General features: G+C 38.1%; 2 protein-coding genes across 2 annotated transcripts; both read right to left on the bottom strand.

Moving 5' to 3' along the window:
- Positions 1–10,215: 10,215 nt before the first annotated feature.
- On the bottom strand, positions 10,216–11,132 carry LOC101152574 (olfactory receptor 9G9). Its single transcript, XM_004051140.5, is given in 2 exon segments — positions 10,216–10,610; positions 10,613–11,132. Coding segments are annotated over 2 exon segments (915 nt in total).
- Positions 11,133–18,746: 7,614 nt separating this feature from the next.
- On the bottom strand, positions 18,747–23,532 carry LOC115936189 (olfactory receptor 9G1). The gene is made up of 2 exons (XM_055356421.2): positions 23,437–23,532; positions 18,747–22,256 (listed from the first exon to the last, which is right to left on the bottom strand). Exon 2 carries the CDS (start codon positions 22,236–22,238, stop codon positions 21,321–21,323), a length of 918 nt encoding a protein of 305 aa, XP_055212396.2. The 5' UTR covers positions 22,239–22,256; positions 23,437–23,532; the 3' UTR covers positions 18,747–21,320.
- Positions 23,533–24,459: the final 927 nt, after the last annotated feature.

Below are 24,459 nucleotides of genomic sequence, written 5' to 3'. Positions count from 1 at the left end.
CAAAATAATAAGAGCTATTTATGACAAAAACTGGAAGCATTCTCTTTGAAAACTGGCACAAGATAGGGATGCCCTCTCTCACCACTCCTATTCAACATAGTGTTGGAAATTCTGGCCAGGGCAATCAGGCAAGATAAAGAAATAAAGGCATTCAATTAAGAAATGAGGAAGTCAAATTGTCCCTGTTTGCAGATGACATGATTGTATATTTAGAAAACCCCATCATCTCAGCCCAAAATCTCCTTAAGCTGGTAAGCAACTTCAGCAAAGTCTCAGGATACAAAATCAATGTGCAAAAATCACAAGTATTCCTATACACCATTAACAAACAAACAGAGAGCCAAATCATGAGTGAATTCCCATTCACAATTGCTTCAAAGAGAATAGAATACCTAGGAATCCAGCTTACAAGGGATGTGAAGGGTCTCTTCAAGGAGAACTACAAACTACTGCTCAATGAAACAAAAGAGGACACAAACAAATGGAAAAATGTTCCATGCTCATGGATAGGAAGAATCAATATCATGAAAATGGCCATACTGCCCAAAGTAATTTATAGATTCAGTGTTATCTCCATCAAGCTACTAATGACTTTCTTCACAGGATTGGAAAAAACTACTTTAAAGTTCATATGGAACCCAAAAAGAGTCTGTATTGCCAAGACAATCCTAAGCCAAAAGAACAAAGCTGGAGGCACCACGGTACCTGACTTCAAACTACACTACAAGACTACAGTAATAAAAACAGCATGGTACTGGTACCAAAACAGAGATATAGACCAATGGAACAGAATAGAAGCCTCAGAAATAACACCACACATCTACAACCATCTGATATTTGACAAACCTGACAAAAACAAGAAAGGGGGAAAGGATTCCCTATTCAACAAATAGTGCTGGGAAAACTGGCTAGCCATATGTAGAAAGCTGAAACTGAATCTCCCTTCCTTACACCTTATACAAAAATTAATTCAAGGTGGATTAAACACTTAAATGTTAAACCTAAAACCATAAAAACCCTAGAAGAAAACCTAGGCAATACCATTCAGGACATAGGCATGGGCAAGAACTTCATGACTAAAACACCAAAAGCAATGGGAACAAAAGCCAAAATAGACAAATGGGATCTAGTCAAACTAAAGAACTTCTGCCCTGCAAAAGAAACTACCATCAGAGTGAAAAGGCAACCTACAGAATGGGAGAAAATTTTAGCAATCTACCCATCTGACAAAGGGCGAATATAGAGAATCTACAAAGAACTCAAACAAATTTACAAGAAAAAAACAAACAACCCTATCAAAAAGTGGGCACAGGATATGAACAGACGCTTCTCAAAAGAAGACATCTATGTAGCCGACAGACACATGAAAAATGCTCATCATCACTGGCCATCAGAGAAATGCAAATCAAAACCACAATGAGATACCATCTCACACCAGTTAGAATGGCAATCATTAAAAAGTCAGGAAACAACAGATGCTGGAGAGGGTGTGGAGAAATAGGAATGCTTTTACACTGTTGGTGAGAGTGTAAATTAGTTTAACCATTGTGGAAGACAGTGTGGCGATTCCTCAAGGATCTAGAACTAGAATTACCATTTGACGCAGCAATCCCATTACTGGGTATATACCCAAAGGATTTTAAATCATGCTACTATAAAGAAACATGCACACATATGTTTTTTTGCGGCACTGTTTGCAATAGCAAAGACTTGGAACCAACCCAAATGTCCATCAATGATTGACTGGATTAAGAAAATGTGGCACATATACACCATGGAATACTATGCAGCCACAAAAAAGGATAAGTTCATGTCCTTTGCAGGTAAATGGATGAAGCTGGAAACCATCATTCTCAGCAGACTATCACAAGGACAGAAAACCAAACACCACGTCTTACTCATAGGTGGGAATTGAACAATTAGATCACTTGGACACTGGGCAGGGAACATCACACACTGGGGCCTGTCAGGGAGTGGTGGGCTGGGGGAGGGATAGCATTAGGAGAAGTACCTAATGTAAATGATGAGTTGATGGGTGCAGCAAACCTACATGGCACATTTATACCTATGTATCAAACATGCACATTGTGCACATGTACCCTAGAACTGAAAGTATAATTTAAAAAAAAAGGAAAAAAAAGAGAAACTTCTCTCTTCTTAGTTAATAGCTAATGGTCTACCAATTTTGTTTATCTTTCAAAAAAACCATTTTTTTAGTTTGAATTTCATTTAGTTCTGCTCTGATCTTTGTTATTTCTTTTCTTCTGCTAGATTTGGGTTTGGTTTCTTCTTGTTTCTCTACTTCCTTGAGATGTAACATTAGGTTGTCAATTTGTGATCTTTCAGACAGAGTAACATATGCATTTAGCACTATAAACTTTCCTCTTAGCACTGTTTTTGCTGCATCCCAGAGGTTTTGATAATTTGTGTCACTGTTATCATTAATTTTGAAGAATTTTAAAATTTCAATGTTGATTCCTTTATTAAACCAAAAATCATTCAGGAGCTGATTGTTTAATTTCCATGTGTTTATGTAGTTTTGAGGATTCCTATTGGAATTGATTTCTAGTTTTGTTCTCTTGTGATCTGAGAAGATACTTGATATGATTCTGATATTTTTACGTTTGTTAAGACTTGCTTGTGGCCTATCATATAGTCTACCTTGGAGAATATTCCATATGCTAATGAGAAGAATGTATATTCAGCTCTTGGGTAGAATGTTATGTATCTGTCAGGTTCATTTTTTTTTTTTTTTTGGAGTTCAGTTTAAAGCCCAGTGTTTCTTTGTTGACTTTCTGCCTAGATAATCTGTCTAGTATTGTCACCAGAGTACTGAAGTTCCCCACTACTATTGTGTTGCTCACTATCTCTTTTCTTAGGTCTAATAATAATTGTTTTATGAGTCTAGGAGCTCCAGAGTTAGGTGCATTTATATTTATAATTGTTACATCTTCTTTTTGGATTGATCCTTTTATCGTTATGTAATGACCTTCTTCATCTTTTTTTTTTAGTGTTGTTGCTTTAAAGTCTGTTTTATCTGATACAGGAATAGCTATTCTTGCTTGCTTGCTTTTGGTTTCCATTTGCATGGAATATCTTTTTCACCCCTTTACCTTGAGTCTGTAAGAATCCTTACATGTTAGGTGTGTCTCTTGAAGACAGCAGATGTTTGGTTTGTGATTTTTAAAAATTTATTATGCCATTCTGTATTCACATTCAGTGTTAATATTGAGATATGGGGTACTGTTCCAGTCATCATGTTTGTTGCTACCTAAGACTTTGTTTTCTTCATTGTGTTCTTATTTTAAAGGACCTGTGAATTTTATGCTTTCAAGGTGTCCTATTCTGGTGCGTATCAACCTTTTGTTTCAAGATTTAGAAATCCTTTTAGCATTTCTAGTCTGGTAGTGACAAATCTCCTCAACCTTTTTTTGTTTGAGAAAGACTTTATTCCTCCTTCATTCATGAAACTTAGTTTTGCTGGATAAAAAATTCTTGGCTGACCATTATCCTGTTTAAGGAGGCTAAAGATAGGACCCCAATCTCTCCTAGCTTGTAAGGTTTCTGCTGAGAAGTCTGCTGTTAGTCTGATAGGTTTGTTTTATAGGTTACTTGGTGCATTTTTTCTTATTGCTGTTAGAATTCTTTCCCTTACGTTGACTTTAGATAGCATGATGACCATATGCCTTGGTGATGACCTTTTTGCAGTGAATTCCCCAGGAGTTCTTTAAGCTTCTTGTGTTTGGTTGCCTAAATGTCTTGCAAGGGAAGTTTTCCTCAATTATTCCCTCAAAAAAGGTTTTCAAACTTTTTGCCTTTCCTTCTCAATCAGGAACACAAATTATTTTTAGGTTTGGATGTTTTACATAATCTTATATTTCTTGGAGACTTTGTTGATTTCTTTTTATTCTTTTTCCTTTAGTTTTGTATGATTGGGTTAATTCAAACCCTTGTCTTCAAATTCTGAAATTCTTTTTTCTACACTGTCTAGTCTATTATTAAAATTTTCTGTGGAATTTTGTTATTCCTTAAATATGTCTTCAATTTTCAACAGTTCTGATTGTTTTTTCTTCAAAATATCTCTGTTTAGAAAACTTTTCAGTTGTATTCTTGTTTTAAAAATTATTTTACACTAGTTTTTACCTTTTTCATGTAAATCCTTGAGTAGCTTAATAATCAACCTTTTGAATTCTTCATCTGGTATGTCAAAAATTTCATCTTGGTTTGGATCCATTGCTAGAGAGCTTGTGTGATCTTTTGCGAGTGTTTTTTTAAAAACATTACCAGAATTACTTTTCTGGTTTCTTCTCAGTTGGGTAGACTATTTCTTCTAAGTATTTTTAAACTTATTTTTTATTTGACTGTGCTGTATTTTTTGTTTCTTTTTTACGCCCTTGGGCATGTGACTTTACTGTTTATAGTTTATTATTGTAATTTAGTTCAGCACTGAAAGTTTTAAAGGTTGAAGAGTATATGATTCCTTGGTTATAGAATCTTTGTTCAGTGGCTTTCTCAGATGCTGTTTGTGGTAGCAATGTTCCCAGTGTGTGAGCAGGTTCACTGTATCCTGTGGGGCTGGAATGACAGAGGTCTCATGAAGCTTATCTTGTTCCCCAGTAATGTGCATTTATTTATTTATTCTCCCAGTACTTTATTAACTGAATTGAACCGTTCAGGCTTCAGGCCAGCAGGAGGTGTTCATGGGTAAAAACCAGCTCTAGTTAAAGCAAGTGGGTAAATGCAATACCAAGTGGTAGGCAGAGGTCCTCGCTCTGACAGAGACCGCTGAGGGAGCCCTCATTGAGACACAGTGAGGTCTTTACAGAGGGTGGGGAGGAAGCCACCTTAGCTCTCCTACCAGGCCAGCAGGAAACTGATCTACCTCCCAGGCACATGAGTCACAAACTGTACCTAGTGTTCTGGTTATTCAGATCAGACCAGCACCTCTTGTCATCTGCAGGAATGCTGATGTTGCATGTGGAGAGGGATTGTGACTCTACCTCTTAGGCAGCCTGAACCTGGAGGGCACTCCTCCTGTGGGGATGAAATTACCCTGAAGTGTTCCAGAAATGCTACAGCTGCACCCACACAGAGCTCCTTTGGGAGAAGCCCCAGCTGTGTCCAAAATTGTAGGTGAGAGGGAGAAGAAGTACCCTTCTCCAGACCCTTCACAAGCACCAGGGCTGCCTGACTGTTGAGGTAGAGCTACAGACTTTCCCCACTGAGCCAAGCACTGCACTTGTCCCTCTGCTGAAATTTATCACAAGTAGAAAGTCTGAGACCCAAGACCTGCCATCTGGATTCCTTTGTCTCATGGGGTACTCTCTTGATGTGGTGTACTTCCTGTTCCCCTAAGAGTAACAGTCCCTCAGGGACAGACTACTGTGAACTCTGCTTCTTCTCTGGGTTTAGACACCCAGTGTGGCTGCTACACACCAGGCTGGTTCTGGGGAATGTCTGCAAGTGATCCAGCAATGTGACCTGTCTTCAAGTCTCCCAGCAGCAGGTATCAACACAAGATCTGATGGCATGGTATGAGACTGATGTAGACTCTGTAAGATCTGCTTGGTTATAAATAACTTTAGTGTTTTGGCTTTCTCAGATGCCAGTTGTAGTACTAATGAACAGGTCACATGGGCAGACACAAGACCTCCTGGTTAGCCAGAATGATGCAGGCAATATTGATAGCTGAGGTCACACAAAAGTTTTATCCTTCCTGGGTACTGTGTTGCTCTGCCTGCAGATGCCATAATGTACTGTGTTGATTGGCCTCCACACAGAAGGTTGTGCACCAGCTGCGGTGGTAGCAGTGATCTTTGTGTTTGCCTTACGTTACACAGAGAAGGTACTCTGGTCTTTCAGACAATGGGCATGGCCATAGACCTCCCAAAAGTCTATGTTCTTTTATTCAGTTACGAGGCTGGGTAGAGGGGCAAAGCTAGGTAAAGTCTAGGTCAGGCAAGTCTGCACCCTGGTTGCCCATGTATGGGCACAAGTAGTCACCCCAGTGAGGATTGGATGGCAGTTCCATGGCCACTAGGATGATGCTTCAGTGAGGAGTACACCTGCTCCTGCTGAACAGATGAGTCCACATGGGGAGTGGGGAGTAGCAAGCAGTATTAAGCCCCAACCAGCTCCTACATACGTGGCAAGACAGGTCTCATACCTGCAGTATTCCACCTGCAGCAGGTACCTGGTTTACAGGCAGCCAGCACTCAGAACTCAAAATGACACAAGGCCATTCCTGAGGGAGACAAACCATAGCTTTCAGACCATGTCCTTCCCATTTGTCCCATGAAGCAGGAACACCCAGCTCCTGTGCCCAAGGCTTTAGCAAACTTTATACTTGTGCCTCAGTTCTGGACAAGTGGTTTCATCTTCAATCAGGATTATATCACAAATCTCAGGAGCTTCTCTTAACCAGTGACTGCCATGTGAGTTAGCTGGCTGACTTCTGCAAAGTCCTCTGTGCCTTAGAGGATCAGGAATGGCTTTCCTGGTCCTCCCGGTGACTGGGAGTGCATGCAAAGCATGTCCTGATCCTGCTCCTTCTCATATACTCCCCACTGCTCAGTACGTCACCTCCAGTCCTGGGTAGGCTTAAGGCCTTCCTCCGTGGCCTGGATTGCCAGGTTTCCCAGTGGGAGTGCATACACCTGATGCAGTTCCTCCCACCCTCGTGCTGGAGACTCACGGTTTTCCACCTGGCTTATGGTGTAGGCTGCAGCCACCACTTCCTTCAAAGGGCCTGTGGTTTCATTCAGTTTTCCTGTTAAGTTCCTGTGTTTCTTGTTGGAAGAAGGCTCATAGCATGTCTCTGCACTATTTGGTCTTTGCAAGTGGAAGAAGCACACTAACAAAACCTTCAGTCTACCATCTTGAAAAACTACTAACAAGGTAATTTTATATAAGAAAACCAATCAGTTAACGGCCAAAACAGAAAAAAGAAGAAAAAGAATAGACCTTCCTAAGCAGGAGGGTACTCTCCTGCACTCTGCTCTCGGATTTAATCTGCACCATTGACTGTTTGGGTCTCTAAGCTGCCAGCCTGGAAGTGCTCCAGCAGCTCTCCTTGGTCTCAAGTCTCCTAGGCCACACTGCAGGTTTAGCCTTGACAGGCTTCAAAATTAATCTGTACACACACACACAAACACACACACACACATCACACACACATATATGCACACATTCTATTGGTTCTACTTCTCTGAAGAATCCAGACTAATGCAACCACTAAGAGTTGTGCATTTTTCAAAGAACATTAAATTTAGGAGATCTTTTGTAAGGACGAGACCACAGTATACTTTTGTACTTTTAGAAATGTTTTATTTATTAAAACTCATATCAACAAAAAAAATCTTACAAATCACTTTACCTTAAGAATTTCAAATTCATTTTTGACCTCAGTAGTTAAATTCCCATAGGAATTTGTATTTTACTTTCAAATTAATATGAAAGATTTTTCTGAATACTTCAAATCAATAAGTTGCAGATGAAACATTTCCAAAAGTGAATGAAAAACTTACTGCTAAATTTACACTTAAACATATTTCTAAATTATGTTATAAAACATGCTGCATGCTTATATTTTATGTTATTTATTTTTATGTTTTCCTAAGATTATTATTAGCTGTACTTTATCTTTTTACTAAGGTCTCTGTAATATTACTTAGACATAATTCTAGAGCTAACTTCCAAGTATAAAATAATATGAATATGTACTTAGCGAGCTATGTTTACAATATACGGATATATGGGCATATTCTTATTCTTATTTGAAGAATGAATTCTGGTAGGCTCCCATAAAAATATTAGAATAGAAGCCCTCAAGTAGTTTGAGACTCTTCTATAGTTACATGTCAGGGTTTATGATACCACGGTGTTTTAAGATTAGATGTGTCACATCAGTTTTACTTTCTGCAATTGATGCTTCCCTCTGGAATGATGTACTTTCTAGTTTCAGTCAAGAAACATAAAATAATTGACTTACTGCCACTGCAATATACTAATTGAGTCTGTTAACATTACTTTAAAAAATGAAGAATGTGTTTTATAGGAATTTTAATATCATTAGTGGGAAATAGAACATGTATTTTAGAAAACCAGAAGACTGAGTTGGCATATATAGCGTTCCTTTTTAGAACGGCTGACACGAGCATCTAGGAATTACACTGTTGGACTCTGTTTCAGCTATGTTACTGTGTTTTGCAACTTGCACCCACTTACTTTGTTAATGTCCATGATTGCCAGTGTGGATTTACTCTTTCTACTCTGTGTGAATCTTGTACATTTTCTGGGTCTACCTGCCTAATTCAGTTTCTTGCATTTTCTTCCTTTACTGCTTGTGCCAATTCAAACCAGAGAGTATTTATGTTTATAAGCATAAATTACATTAGTACTATCTTACATTGAAAAACTAATGAAAATTAAATGCCACTTGTCATATTCATCTTTTTAAAATTGTATTTGTATTGATAACATGTATGGGGTAAAATGCAATGCTTCAGTACATGTATACAGTGCGAATTGAACATCTCCGACTAATTATTATGTCCACCACCTCATACACTTATCATTGCTTTGTGATGAGAACATTTAAGATCCATTTTTAAGTAATTTTGAAATACACAATACATTACCGTTAACTGTAGTCACCTTGTTCTGCAGTAGTTCACCAGAACTTATTCCTCCTCCCTACATGAAACTTTGTACCCTCTGATCAACATTTCTCCTTTCTCCACCCACCCTGCCCAGTCACTGGTAACTACTATTGTACTCTCTACTTGTAGGAGTTCTAACTTTTAGATTTCACACATAAGTGGGATGACACAGATGTTTTCTTCTGTGCCAGACTTATTTCACTTATTACAATGAGATATCACCTCATATACATTATGTTAGAATGATCATTATCAAAAAGATGAAAGTTAACAAGCATTGGCCAGGATGTGGAGAAAAGAGAACTCTTATACACTGTTGGTGGGAGTGTAAATTAGCACAGCCATTTTGAAAAACAGTATAGAGGTTTCTACCAAAACTAAAAATAGAAAAACTAAAAACAGAATTACCACATGATCCAACAATTCCACCTCTGGGTAGATGCTTAAAGGAATTGAAATCAGTATGTTGAGGAGATACCTGTGCTCTCTTGTTCATTGCAGTATTATTCACAATAGCTAAGACTTAGAAAAAACCTAAATGCCCATCAACAGATAAATGAATAAAAGAAAAAAAGTGGCATATAATACACAATGGAATACTATTCAGTCTTACAAGAAATGTAATTCTGTCACCTGCAACAACGTGAATGAACCTAGAACATATTACGCTAAGTGAAATTCCTTTCGTGGAATCACCCCTGTATGTACATATTCTCTCTATAAAATATCTATTAAAAATAAATACAATAAAATATTTATTGAGCAATGCGTACTCACAGACTTTTATTTTTTAAATTGTTTCACTTCACCAAAATTATTATTATTTTTTAAATGACGATGATTGCCCTTTGATGCTCAGAAGGTCACAATTTTAATGTAAAAGTCCTTGTAAGTTCGCCCCTGTAAAATAAAGAGGAGCTCTGAGAGTTACACAGTGAATTACAAAAATCATATGTATAGGATCTTAATGAATTTTTTCTTAATCAAGAAACGTGTATAAGAGACACACAACTTAGCAAGATCATACCTTTCTGGGTCTCGTTTGTATTGAGTTATTTCTTGGGTGCCTCTAGATCTTTGCGCTAATACTTCTTGGGAGGAAAGTAATGTATAATAATCCTTAAGATATTCTGTTAAGGGAATGGAAAGCGATGAATGTCATCTAGTTATTAAACATAGGAAAATATTAAAACTGGACTGACCACAATTCTTCCTAGTTCTAGGAACAACATAGATGCTATTCTACACATATCCGTTAGGCAAATCTTAGGCTAATGAGGCAGGCTGTTCATCACTTTATGAAGGTACAGGAGAGGTTTTGGGCTTAAGTTTTATGTTTGCTTTTAATAAAAGAGACAGGAAATACACTTCAATTCTTATATATTCAGAAGTTTTTCTTCTAAATTTTCCTAATTTTCTTATTGTACGTGTCTGTAACTGACTTGTGTCAAGAGGAGGATTGATTGTGATAAAGCACAATGGTAACTCCGTTTGAAATACAAAAAACTACATCTAAAATAGTCTTTGTTTCTCCTCTGGTGGAGATAGTCTTGATTTATGGGAGAAGTTTTTTCAGAGCCTCTTTCACATCCTTATTCCTTAGGCTGTAGATCATGGGATTCAACATGGGGAGTACCACAGTATAAAATGTAGAAACTATTTTGTCCATATCAAAAAAATAGCTAGAGCTAGGGAGAGCATAGATGTAGAGAATGGAGCCATAGTATAAAGTGACAGAGCTCAGGTGGGAGGAGCATGTGGAGAAGGCTTTGAGGCGGCCCTTGGAGGAGGAGATCCTCAAGACGCTGGTGATGATAAAGAGGTAGGAGGCTGGGATGAGCACCGCGGGGCAGATGACATTGGAGGCCAGTAGGAAGTACATCAGAATTTTATAGCCACCCTTCTTGCCACAGGCCAGCTCCACCAAGGGAAGTAAATCACAGAAAAATCATCAATGATGTTTTCATGGCAGAAGTTAAAGGAAAACGTTTTCTTGGTGATGATTGAAGCGTTAATAAAGCCACCATAATATGAGACTGCTACCAGCAATGCACACAGCTTTATGGACATGGCCTGAGCATAAAGCAGGGGCTTGGAGATGGCCACGTAGCGGTCATAAGCCATGGCAGCCAGCAGGTAGCACTCACTATAGGCCAGCCCTGCAGAGAAGAAGAACTGACACAGGCAGCCAGCAAAGGAGATGCTTTTGTCTTCAGAGATGCAGGTCACTAGGATCTTTGGGGTGTAGACAGAAGAATACCAGAGATGCAGAAACGACAGATTTCCAATGACAAAATACATGGGTGTGTGGAGGTGGGAGTCATTACAGATCAACACGATGAGGGTGTTATTTCCTACCACAGTGAGAGAGTACATGCCCAGGAACACCACGAAGAGGCCCAGCTGCATCCCTGGGTCTGTGGTGAAGCCCAGCAGGATAAACTCAGTCACTGTGTGATTGCTCCTCTGCATGGCTGTAAGGAATCTCACCTGTGGGGAAAGAAAATGAGCTCAGTCTGAATCACAGTCATGAATATGTAGAATTATGCTACATAAGATCACACTTGCAGTAATCTTTGAAATCTAGAACCAACAATCTAATTGTTTGTTTTAGAAAGTTTTCATTTTGCAACAGACTTTGCAATTATGTATTCAATTCTAAATTTCTTAAGTTGTTTAATTATGTTTTTCCTTTAGGAATGACTGTTCAAGGAAAGAAAAGATGTATTCATAATTTCTATTTTTCCTATACTTTGATCCTCTTCTTGTCAATTTTCTCTTTTGCTAAATGTGTACATTTCTATTTTTAAATATCACTTGTTTGTCTTTAAAATACTGGGCATCCCTCTTTTAAATATAGCTTAAAAAGAATAAAGTATTTTTTCTTGAGTGCTTCTATACACTGAACCATTATGAAAGCATTATAAATTCATATCTCATGATATTATATATAGGCCTAAGAAGATACTAAGAGAAGTGTAATGGAAAAAGAGAATAGATACAAAGTTATGGGGAAAATGTGTACAGAAGAACGCTATGCAATGATGAAATTACAAAGTACACAGTATTTACTATATTTTACATATATTTTATAATAAATACAATAATAATAACTTAAACACCAATTTTAAATGTAATTTATGTATAGTACAGTATCACTCCACTCACTCTCTTCAAGATTCTCTTCATACAGAACTACAAATGTTACTAGAGAAATGGGTTGAGAGAAATATATCTAGCAAATGTACATATGTCTTACACTGTAAAGACAATTCTTGACACACTAACTTCTCATTAACCTAAGTCATTTTGTAGGTAAATAAATTAAAATTCAAGTGTACATGGTATTTATTTGTATGCTCATCCTCTTGGGACCTAGGAAAAACACTCAGTTCACACTCAACTTTCAATATTAGCATTAATAAATATCAATATCAACAAACAGTGTTATTTCTGAGTAAACATAGAACAATATAAGATTGTTCCACTTGAGCTTTTGCTGCCTCTACTTCACTCAGGTTTCAGTAATCTCACATGGCTAAACCCAATGATGAAGTTCTCATCTGATTAGATCTCCCTGCAGCATTTGTCATAGTTTCTCGCTCCTTCTCTGCTGGAAAATCTTTACTTGGTTTTCAGGTTGTCATACCTGTCTGGTTTGCTTCCACTTCTCTTGCTGCATGTGTCTCAGCGCTACAGAACCGACTTTTGAATTTTGGAGTGCCCCCAGAATCAGCGATTGAAACTCTTGTCTTCTCCATCTGCCATCGGTTTCTGGTAATCTCATCCAATCTCATGACTTTAAATGCTTCTATATGCACATGACTCCAATGTTACCTCCCTTAACTATGCCTCCTCCCTGAAGTGAGACTCATGGATTCAAATGTCTAATTAATATATATGTATTTTTGTAATGTTTCCTGGGCATCTCCAGAAAATTGAGTTCACAGGGAATACTGTTTTATCATCGTATTCTAAAAGCTACATTATTTACTTATGTGTTGTCACTACGAAGAAATTTTTATTAATAATCCTTTTAACCCTATCCTCATTCAGTCTTCTCCACTGCAGTAAATGGCATTATTCCTTGTTAGGAACAGTCATTTTATGTTATTCTTGACCATTCTCTTGTTTTCACACTGTTGCTTTTTAATTAGCAATATCTCCTTGATTCTTTGAAATATACCTAGAACCAGACTAGTTTTTCCCAGCTCCAATGTTTTCACTCTATATATGAGGCCATGATTAGCCTCTAATTGGTCTTCCTGCTTCTATTCTTATCCCACTTGAGTTTTTCCACATGGCAGAATGGTCCTGTTAAAATGCCAGTTAGATCATGTTAGTTTTCTGTTCTAAGAAGTCCAATGGCTTTTCCACTTATTCAGAGTAAAATTCAAGTTCCTTACAAAGATGTGCAAGATCTCTGTGCTTGTGCCCTCATTACCTGTTGGTTCCCATCTCCTAGTCTTTTTGCTCTGTTCAATCCATTCCAGGCATGCTATCTGCCTTTCGATTTTTAGAATAAACATGGAATGATCAATGCTTTGTCTTCGTTCCACCCATTGTTGCAATGCTCTTCCCCTTAGAAGTCTTTATAGCCAGTTCCCTCACATTTCTCAGTTCCTAATGGCTTCTATTATTACCTCCTAAAGATGTTCCCTGATTACTATATTGCAATCCACTTCCCTGAAATTCTTATGTCCCTTTCCTACTTCATTGTCCTCTTGTGGTTCTGCTCATATTACATCTCATTAGTTTAACATCTTTTCTTTTCCCTTCACTAGAAAATGGTCTTTCCATCTGCATTTGATGGAAAACATGTATTATTTTAATGTTAAATACTATTGATTTGTAGTTTTATTCTGTGGCGATGTGGGCTGTTTTAAATTGATTACCTCATACAAAATAGGAACAATGTTTTTGGATGATGCAAAATCTTTGAAAACATGGATCCAGCGGAACTCCAAGGGGTTTCCTGAAGAAAAATTTGAAAACTGCTGGACACAACATCTTCTGATTCTAATGTTCTCTCACTCTAATGATGATTCAGGAATTTGATCATGTTTAAAAGTAACAGCAGATATTTGGTTTGTGATTTTTAAAAATTTATTCTGCCATTCTATATTCACATTCAGTATGTGTGTGTGTGTGTATATATATATATATATATATATATATTTTATTTTTTTTTTGAGATGGCATCTCACTCTGTCGCCCAAGCTGGAGTGCAATGGCATGATCTTGGCTCACTGCAACCTCTGCTTCCCGGGTTCAAGCGATTTTAGTGCCTCAGCCTCCTGAGTGGCTGGGACTACAGGCACCCGCCACCACACCCAGCTAATTGTTATATTTTTAATAAAGATGGGGTTTCACCATGTTGGCCAGGATGGTCTTGATCTCTTGACCTCGTGATCCACCCTCCTCGGCCTCCCAAAGTGCTGGGATTACAGGCGTTGAGCCACTGAGCCCAGCTATTCAGTGTTAATATTGAGATGTGAGGTACTGTTCCAGTTACCATGTTGATTGCTATCTAGTGACTTTGTTTTCTTTATTGTGTTACTGTTTTAAAGGACCTGTGAATTTTATGCTTTTAAGACGTTCTATTCTGGTGCATATCAACCTTTTGCTTCAAGATTTAGAAATCATTTTAGCATTTCTAGTCTAGCAGTGACAAATTTCCTCAGCCTTTGTTTATCTGAGAAAGACTTTACTTCTCTGTCATTTATGAAACTTAGTTTTGCTGAATAAAAAAAATTCTTGGCTGACTATTATTCTTTTTATGGAGGCTATAGATAGGACCCCAATCTCTTCTGGCATATAAGGTTTCTAGTGAGAAGTCTGCTGTTAGTCTGATAGGTTTGTTTCATAGGTTACTTGATGCTTTTTTCTCACCACTGTTAGAATTCATTCCTTTTTGTTGATTTTAGATAGCATGATGACAATGTGCCTTGATGACCATTTTGCAATGAATCCCCAACGAGTTATTTGAACTTCTTGTATTTGGATGTCTAAATCTCTTGCAAGGCCAGGAAAATTTTCCTCCATTATTCCCTTAAGTAAATTTTCCAATCTTCTTGCCTTTCCTTCTCACTCAGGAACACAAATTATTTTTAGGTTTGGATGTTTTATATAATCTCGTATTTCTTAGAGACTTTTTGATTTCTTTTTGTTCTTGTTTTTTTAGTTTTGTCTGACTGGGTTAATTCAAATCCTTGTCTTCAAGTTCTGAAATTCTTCTTTCTACTCTGTCTAGTCTATCGTTAAAAATTTCTGCTGCATTTTGTAATTCCTTAAATACGTCTTTCATTTCCAACAGTTCTGATTTTTTTTTCTTCGAAATTATCCACCTGTTTAGAAAATTTTTCATTTGTATCCTTAATTGTTTTAAAAATTTCTTTATGCTGGCTTTCACCTTTCTCTTGTATATCCTTGAGTAGCTTAATAATCAACTTTTTGGATTCTTTATCTGGTATGTCAAAAATTTCATCTTGATTTGGATCCATTGCTAGAGAGCTTGTGTGATTTTTGCAAGTGTTATAGAACCCTGTTTTTTCACATTATCAGAATTATTTTTCTGGTTTCTTCTCATTTGAGTAGACTATTTCTTCTAATTATTTTTAAATTTATTTTTGATTTGACTGTGTTTTTTTTAAAGTTTTTTTTACCCCTTGAGGATGTGACTTTACTGTTTATAGTTTATTGCAATTTAGTTCAGCTCTGAAAGTTTTAAGGGTTGAAGACTCCATAATTTCCATGGTTATAGAGAGTCTTTGCATAGTGGCTTTCTCAGATGCTGATTGTAGTAGCAATGTTCTCAGTGTGTGAGCAGGTGCACTGTCTCCTGTGGAGATAGAATGGCAGAGGTCTCATGAAGCTTATCTTGTTCCCCAGTAATACGCACTTTATTTATTCCCCCAGTATTTTATTCACTGGATCAAACAGTTCAGGCTTCAGGCCAGCAGGAGGTTTTCATGGGTAAAAACCAGCTATAGTTAAGTGTGGGAGTAAATGCAATAACCAATGATAGGCAGAGGTCCCAGCTTTGACAGAGGCAGCTGGGGGAGCCGTCAGTGAAACGCAGTGAGGTCTTTAGAGAGGGTAGAGAGGAAGCCACCTCAGCTCCCCTATCAGGCCAGCAGGAAATTGATCCACCTCCCAGTCACGTGAGTCACACACTGTACCTAGTGTTCCAGTTATTCAGATCAGACCAGCACCTCTTGTCATCTGCAGGAATGCTGATGTTGCATGCAGAGAGGGATTGTGACTCTCCCTCTCAGTCAAGTCTGACCTGGAGGGCACTCCTCCCGTGGGGATGAAATTACTCTGAAGTGTTCCAGAAATGCTACAGGTGCACCCACACCTGTAGGTGGGAGAAGCCCCAACTGTGTCCACAATGGTAGGTGAGAGGGAGAAGAGGTATCCTTCTCCAGACCCTTCACAAGCACCAGGGCTGCCTGACTGTTGAGGTAGAGCTACAGACTTTCCCCACTGAGCCAAGCACTGCACTTGTCCCTCTGCTGAAATTTATCACAAGTAGAAAGTCTGAGACCCAAGCCCTGCCATCTGGATTCTTTTGTCTCACAGGGTTCTCTCTTGAGGTAGTGTACTTCCTGTTTCCCTAAAAGTAGGAGTCCCTCAGGGACAGACTACTGTGAATTCTGCTCCTTCTCTGGGTTTAGACACCCAGTGGGGGTGCTCTAGGGAATATCTGCAAGTGATTCCCCAGAGCTCCCAAGATTGGGATCCCCAGAATCCCCAAGATTCCTCAGAACTCCAGGCTGGTCCTGGGGAATGTCTACAAGTTATCCAGCAATGTGACCAGCCTTCAAGTCTCCCAATAGCAGGTATCAGCACAAGATCTGATGGGGTGGTAGGGAAGTGATGTAGACTCTGTAAGGTTCACTTGGTTATAAATAGCCTTAGTGTGTTGGCTTTCTCAGAAAGTTGTAGTAAAAATGAACAGGTCACATGGGCAGATGGAAGACCTCCTGGTTAGCCAGGGTGATGCAGGCAATATTGATAGCTGAGGTTACACAAAAGTTTTATCCTTCCGGGGTACTGTGTTGCTCTGCCTGCAGATGCCATAATGTACTGTGTTGATTGGCCTCCACATAGGAGGTTGTGCACCAGCTGCGGTGATAGCAGTGGGATTTGTGCTTGCCTCGTGTTACCCAGAGAAGGTACTCTGGTCTTTCAGGCAATGGGCATGGCCATAGAGCTCCCAAAAGCCTCTGTTCTTTGTGTTCGGTTACAAGGTTGGTTAGAAGGCGAAGCTGTATGAGGGCTGGGTTGGGCAAGCCTGCACTCTGGCTGCCCATGTGTGGGCACAAGCAGCCACCCCAATGAGGATCGGATGGCAGTTCCATGGTCACTAGGGTGATGCTTCAGTGAGGAGTACAGCTGCTTCTGTTGAATGGAAGAGTCCACATGGGGAGTGGGGAGTAGCAGGCAGCAGTAAGCCCCACGCAGCTCCCATACATGTGGCAAGACAGGCCTCACACCTGCAGTACTCCATCTGCAGCAGCTACCTGGTTTACAGGCAGCCTGTGCTCAGAACTCAAAATGACCCCAGGCCATTTACCTTCCTGAGGGAGACAAACCCCGGATTTCAAGCCATGTCCTACCCATTCGTCCGATGAAGCAGGGACACCCAGCTCCTGTGCCCAAGGCTTTAGCAAACTTTCTACTTCTGCCTCAGTTCTGGACGAGGAGTTTTATCCCCACTCAGGATTATATCACAAATCTCAATTGGGAGCTTCTCTTAACCAGTGAGTGCCATGTGAGTTAGCTGGCAGACTTCTGCAAAGTCCTCTGTGCCATAGGATCAGGAATGGCTTCCCCCATCCCCACTGGTGACTGGGAGGGCATGCAAAGCATGTCCTGATGCTGTTCCTTCTCATATACTCCTCACTGCTCAGTATGTCAGCTCCAGTGCTGGGTAGGATTCGGGCCTTCCTCCGTGGCCTGGATTTCCAGGATCCCCAGTGGGAGTGTATACACCTGATGCAGTTCCTGCCACCCTCGTGCTGAAGACTCACAGTTTTCCACCTGGCTCATGGTGTAGGCTGCAGCCACCACTTCTTTTAAAGGGTCTGTAGTTTCTTTCATTTTTTCTGTTAAGTTCCTGTGTTGCTTCTTGGAAAAAAGCTCAGAGTATGTCTCTGCACTATTTAGTCTTTCCAAGTGGGAGATGCACGCTAAGAAAACCTTCAGTATAACATGTTGAAAAACTACTAACAAGGGAATTTTAAATGAGAAAACCAATCAGTTAATGGCCAAAATAGAAAAAAGAAGAAGAAAAATGGACTTCCCTAAGCAAGAGGGAATTCTCTGGCACTCTGCTCCTGGATTTAATCTGCACCATTGACCTCCTTGGCCTCTAAGCTGCCAGCCTGGAAGTGCACCAACAGCTCTCCTTGGTCTCAAGTATCCCTGGCCACACTGCAGATTTAGACTTGACAGGCTTCAAAATTAATCTCTCTGTGTGTGTATATACACACACACACACATACACACATATATACACACACACATATGTGCCATATATATATACCTTATATGAATACACAAACACACACATACACATATGAGCACAAAATTTGCACACATTCTATTGCTTCTACTTCTCTGAAGAATCCAGACTAATGCAACCACTAAGAGCTGTGCATTTTTCAAAGAACATTAAGTTTAAGAGATTTTTTTTTTGTAACGGAGTCCATACACTTTTGTACTTTTAGAAATGTTTTATTTATTAAAACTTATATATCTAGAGGAAAAATCTTACAAACCACTTTACCGAATTTAAACTTCATTTTTGAATTCAGTGCCAAATTCCCTTAGGAATTTGTATTTTAATTTCAAATTAATATGAAAGATTTTTCTGAATTCTTCGAATCTATAAGTTGCAGATGAAACATTTCCAAAAGTGATTGGAAAACTTACTGCTAAATGTACACTAAAACTTATTTCTAAATTATGTTATAAATCATCAATGCCACATGCTTAATTATAGTTTATGTTCTTATTTATTTTTATGTCTTCCTAAGATTATTATTAGCTGTACTTTATCTTTTCACTCAGGTCTCTGTAATATTTCTTAGACATGATTCTAGAGCTAACTTCCAGCATCAAATAATGTGAATATGTACATAGGCCAGCCACGTTTATAATATATGGGCATATTCTTATTCTTATTTGAAGAATGAATTTTGGGAGCCTCCCCTAAAAATATTAGAATAGAAGCCCTCAAGTAGTTTGAGACTTTCTTCAATAGTTACATGTCAGAGTTTGTGATACCACGGTGTTTTAAAAATAGATGAGTCACATCAGTTTTGCTTTCTGTAATTGATGCTTCCCTCTGGAATGATGTGTTTCCTGGTTTCAGTCAAGCAACATAACATAATTGATTTACTGCCACTGTAATATAATAATTGAGTCAGTTAAGATTACTTCAAAAGAATGTATTTTATAGGAATTTTAATATCATTAGTGGGAAATAGAACATGTATTTTAGAAAACCAGAAGACTGAGTTGGCATAAATACTGTTCCTTTTCAGAACATTGCCTAAGTCGGGCATCTTAGAATTACACTGTTGAACTCTGTTTCGGCTGCATTACTGTGTGTTACAACCTGTATTGATTTTATTCCTTGCACCCACTTACTGTGTTAGTGTCCATGATTGCCAATGTGAATTTAATCTTTCTACTCTGTGTGAAACTCCTACATTTTCTGGGCCTACTTGCCTAATTCAGTTTCTTGCATTTTCTTTCTTTACTGCTTATACCAATTCAAATAAGGAAGTATTTGTGTTTATAAACATAAATTACATTAGTACTGTCTCACATTGAAAAACTAGTCAAAATTAAATGCCACTTGTCATATTCATCTTTTTGTTTTTTAAATTTTATTCATATTGATAAATCATAATTTTATACATGTATGGGGTAAAAGACAATGCTTCAGTACATGTATACATTGTAGATTGAACATCTTGGACTAATTATTACGTCCATCACCTCATATACTTACCACTGCTTTGTGGTGAGAAGATGTAAGATCCACTTTTTAAATGATTTTGAAATACACAATACATTACTGTTAACTGTAGTCATCTTGTCCTGCAATAGTTCACCAGAACTTCTTCCTCCTGTCTACATGAATCTTTGTACCCTTTGATCAACACTTCTCCTTTCTCCACCCACTCTGCCCCAGTCACTGGCAACTACTATTGTACTCTCTACTTGTAGGAGTTCTAACTTTTAGAACCCACTCATAAGTGGGATGATGCAGTATGTTTTCTTCTGTGCCTGGCTTATTTCACTTATCATAATGAAATACCACTTCGTATATTATACATTATGCATTATATTACAATGGTCATTATCAAAAAGATGAAAGTTATCAAGCATTGGCCAGGATGTGGAGTAAAGGGAACTCTTATACTGCTTTGATGGGAATGTACATTAGCACAGCCATTTTGAAAAACAATATAGAGGTCTCTCCAAAAACTAAAAATAGAATTACCATATGATCTAACAATTCCACTTCTGGGTAGATGCTTACAGGAATTGATATAGGTATGTTGAGGAGATATCTGTGCTTTCATGTTCATTGCAGTATTATTCACAATAGCTAACATTTAGAAACAACATAAGTGCCCATCAACAGATAAATCGATAAAAGAAAAAGTGACATATAGTACACAATGGAATATTAATCAGCCTTATAAGAAATGTAATTCTGTCACCTGAAACAATGTGAATAAACCTAGAAGACATTATGCTAAGTGAAATATCCTTTTGTTGAATCACACCTGTACATACATATTCTCTCTATAAAATATCTATTAAAAAATAAAAATAAAATATCTGTTGATCAATGTGTACTCATAGACTTTTATTTTTGAAATTGTTTCACTTAGCCAAAATAATAATTATTTTTTAAATGATGATAATTGCCTTTTGATGCTCAGAAGGTCACAATTTGAATGTAAAAGTCCTTGTAAGTTCACCCCTGTAAAATAAAGAGGAGCTCTGGGAGTTATACAGTGAATTACAAAAATCATATGTATGGCATCTTGATGAATTTTTTCTTAATCAAGAAACTTATGTAAGAGGCATAGCAAGGTCATGCCTTTCTGGGTCTCATTTGTACTGAGTTATTTCTTGGGTGTCTCTGGATCTTTGTGCTAATTCTTCTTGCGGGGGGGAAAGCATGTAGAACAATGTTTAAGTTATTCTGTTCAGGGAATGGAAAGTGATGAATGTCATCCAGTTATTAAACATAGGAAAATATTAAAAATTGAGCACAATTCTTCCTTGTTCTAGGAACTATATAGATACTCTTCTATATGTATCAGTTAGCCAAATCTTAGGCTAATGAGGTAGGCTGTTCATCACTTTATGAAGGTATAGGAGAGGTTTTGGGCTTAAGGTTTATGTTTGTTTTTAATAAGAGAGATAGGAAATTCAATTCAAATTCTTATATATTCAGATGTTTTCCTCCTAAATTTTCCTAATTTTCTTATTGTACATGTCTGTAACTGTCACATGTCAAGAAGGGGACTGATCATGATAAAGCACAATGGTAACTCTGTTTGAAATACAAAACACTCCATCTAAGGTCGTCTTTGTTTCTCCTCTGGTGGAGATAATCTTGATTTACGGGAGGAGTTTTTTCAGAGCCTCTTTCACATCCTTATTCCTTAGGCTGTAGATCATGGGATTCAACATGGGGAATACCACAGTGTAAAATGTAGAAACTATTTTGTCCGTATCAAAAGAATAGCTAGATCTGGGGAAAGCGTAGATATAGAGAATGGAGCCATAGTATAAAGTGACAGAGGTCAGGTGGGAGGAGCATGTGGAGAAGGCTTTGAGGTGGCCCTTGGAGGAGGAGATCCTCAAGACGCTGGTGATGATAAAGAGGTAGGAAGCCAGAATGAGCACCGCAGGGCAGATGACATTGGAGGCCAGCAGGAAGTACATCAGAATATTATAGCCGCCCTTCTCGCCACAGGCCAGCTCCACCAAGGGAAGTAAATCACAGAAAAAGTCATCAACGATGTTTTCATGGCAGAAGTTAAAGGAAAACGTTTTCTTGGTGATTATTGAAGAGTTAATAAAGCCACCACAATATGAGACTGCTACCAGCAATGCACACAGCTTTATGGACATGGCCCGAGCATAAAGCAGGGGCTTGGAGATGGCCACGTAGCGGTCATAAGCCATGGCAGCCAGCAGGTAGCACTCACTATAGGCCAGCCCTGCAGAGAAGAAGAACTGACACAGGCAGCCAGCAAAGGAGATGCTTTTGTCTTCAGAGATGCAGGTCACTAGGATCTTTGGGGTGTAGACAGAAGAATACCAGAGATGCAGAAACGACAGATTTCCAATGAAAAAATACATGGGTGTGTGGAGGCGGGAGTCATTACAGATCAACAGGATGAGGGTGATATTTCCTACCACAGTGAGAGAGTACACGCCCAGGAACACCACAAAGAGGCCCAGCTGCATCCCTGGGTCTGTGGTGAAGCCCAGTAGGATGAACTCAGTCACTGTGTGATTGCTCCTCTGCATGGCTGTAAGGAATCTCACCTACGAGGAAAGAAAATGAGCTCAATTTGCATTACTGTCATGAATATGTAGAATTATGCTACAAAAGATCACATTTGCAGTGATTCGTGAAGTCTAGAACCAACAATCTAATTGTTTGTTTTAGAAAGTCTTCATTTTGCAACAATCAGGCTTTGCAATTATGTATTCAATTCTAAATTTCTTAAGTTGTTTAATTATGTTTTTCCTTTAGGAATGACTGTTCAAGTGAAGAAAAGATGTACTTATAATTGCTATTTTTCTTATACTTTGATCCTCTTCCTTTTGTCAATTTTCTCTTTTGCTAAATGTGTACATTTCTATTTTTAAATATCACTTGTTTGTCTTTAAAATACTGGGCATCTCTCTTTTAAATATAGTTTAAAAAGAATAAAGTATTTTTCCTCGAGTGTTTCTATGCATTGAAACATTATGAAAGCATTATAAATTCATATCTCATAATATTATATATAGGCCTAAGAAAATACTAAGAAAAGTATAAAGGGAAAAGAGAATAGAAACAATGTTTTGGGGAAAATGTGTACAGAAGAATGATATACAATGATGAAATTACGAAGTACACAGTATTTACTATATTTTACACATATTTTATAATAAACACAATAATAACAATAATTGAAACACCAGTTTTAAATGTAATTTATGTATACTACAGTATTGCTTGTGATGACTTGAAAATCTACCCACTCTCTTCAGGATTCTCTTCATATAGAACTACAAATGTTCAACTGAAATGGATAGAGAGAAATATATCTAGCATACCTCTGTCTTACACTGTAAAGACAATTCTTGACAGACTAACTTCTCATTAACCTAAGTCATTTTGTAGGTAAATAAGTTAAAATTCAAGTATACATGATTTGTATTTGTATGATCTTCCTCTTGGGACCTAGGAAAAACACTCAGTTCACACTCAACTCTCAATATTAGCATTAATAAACATCAATGTTAGTAAACAGTGTTATTTCTGAGTAAATATAGAACAATATAAGATTGTTCCACTTGAGCTTTTACTACCTCTACTCCATTCAAGTTGCAATGATCTCACATGATTAAACGAATGATGAAGTTCTCTTCTGATTAGATCTACTTGCAGCGTTTGTCATAGTTTCTCACTCCTTCTCTGCTGAAAAATCTTTACTTGGTTTTCAGGTTGTCATACCTGTCTGGTTTGCTTCTACTTCTCTTGCTGCATGTGTCTCAGTGCTACAGAACAAACTTTTGAATTTTGGAGTGTCCCCAGAATCAGCGCTTGAACCGCTGGTCTTCTCCTTCTGCCATCAGTTTCTGGTAATCTCATCCAATCTGATGACTTTAAATGCTTCCATATGCACATGACTCCAATGTTACCTCCCCTGACTATGCCTCCTCCCTGAAGTGAGACTCATGGATTCCAATGCCCTATTAATATTTCTTCCCTAATGTCTCCCGGGCATCTTAAGAAAATTGAGTTCACAGGGAATACTGTTTTATCATTGTATTCTAAGAGCTATATTATTTGCTTAAGTGTTATCATTAAGAAAAAAGTTTTACTAACAATCCTCCCTAACCTTATCCTCATTCAGTCTTCTCCACTGCAGTAAATGGCATTATTCCATGTTAGGGAGAGTTGTTTTATATTATTCTTGACCACTCTCTTTCTTACACTCTGTCGCTTCTTAATTAGCAACATCTCCTAGATTCTACCTTCAAAATGCATCTAGAACATGACTAGTTTCTCCCAGCTCCAATGTTTTCACTCTACATGGGGCCATGATTGGCCTCTAATTGGTCTTCCTGCTTTTATTCTTATCCCACTTGAGTCTTTCCACATGGCAGCCAAAATGGTCCTGTTAAAATGCCAGTTAGATCATGTTAGTTTTCTCTTCTAAGAACTCCGTCCAATGACTTTTCCACTTATTCAGAGTAAAAGTTAGACTCTTACAAAGATGTGCAAGATCTTCGTGCTTTTGCCCTCATTACTCACTTGCTTGTGTCTCCTACTCTTTTCCTCTTTGTTCAATCCATTCCAGAGGGTTTCTAGAATAACATCGTATGATCTAGAATTCAGTTTCTAGAATAACATAGTATGATTCTATAATTCAGTTTCTAGAATACCATGGTATGAGCAATGCCTTGCCTTCACTCCACCCTGTTGTTGCAATGCTCTTCCCCTTAGGAGTCTTTATAGCCAGTTCCCTCACAT

The sequence above is a fragment of the Gorilla gorilla genome, chromosome 9 (assembly GCF_029281585.2).
Source record: "Gorilla gorilla gorilla isolate KB3781 chromosome 9, NHGRI_mGorGor1-v2.1_pri, whole genome shotgun sequence".
Taxonomy (NCBI): Eukaryota; Metazoa; Chordata; class Mammalia; order Primates; family Hominidae; genus Gorilla; species Gorilla gorilla.
This window is presented reverse-complemented; position numbering and strand designations above follow the sequence as displayed.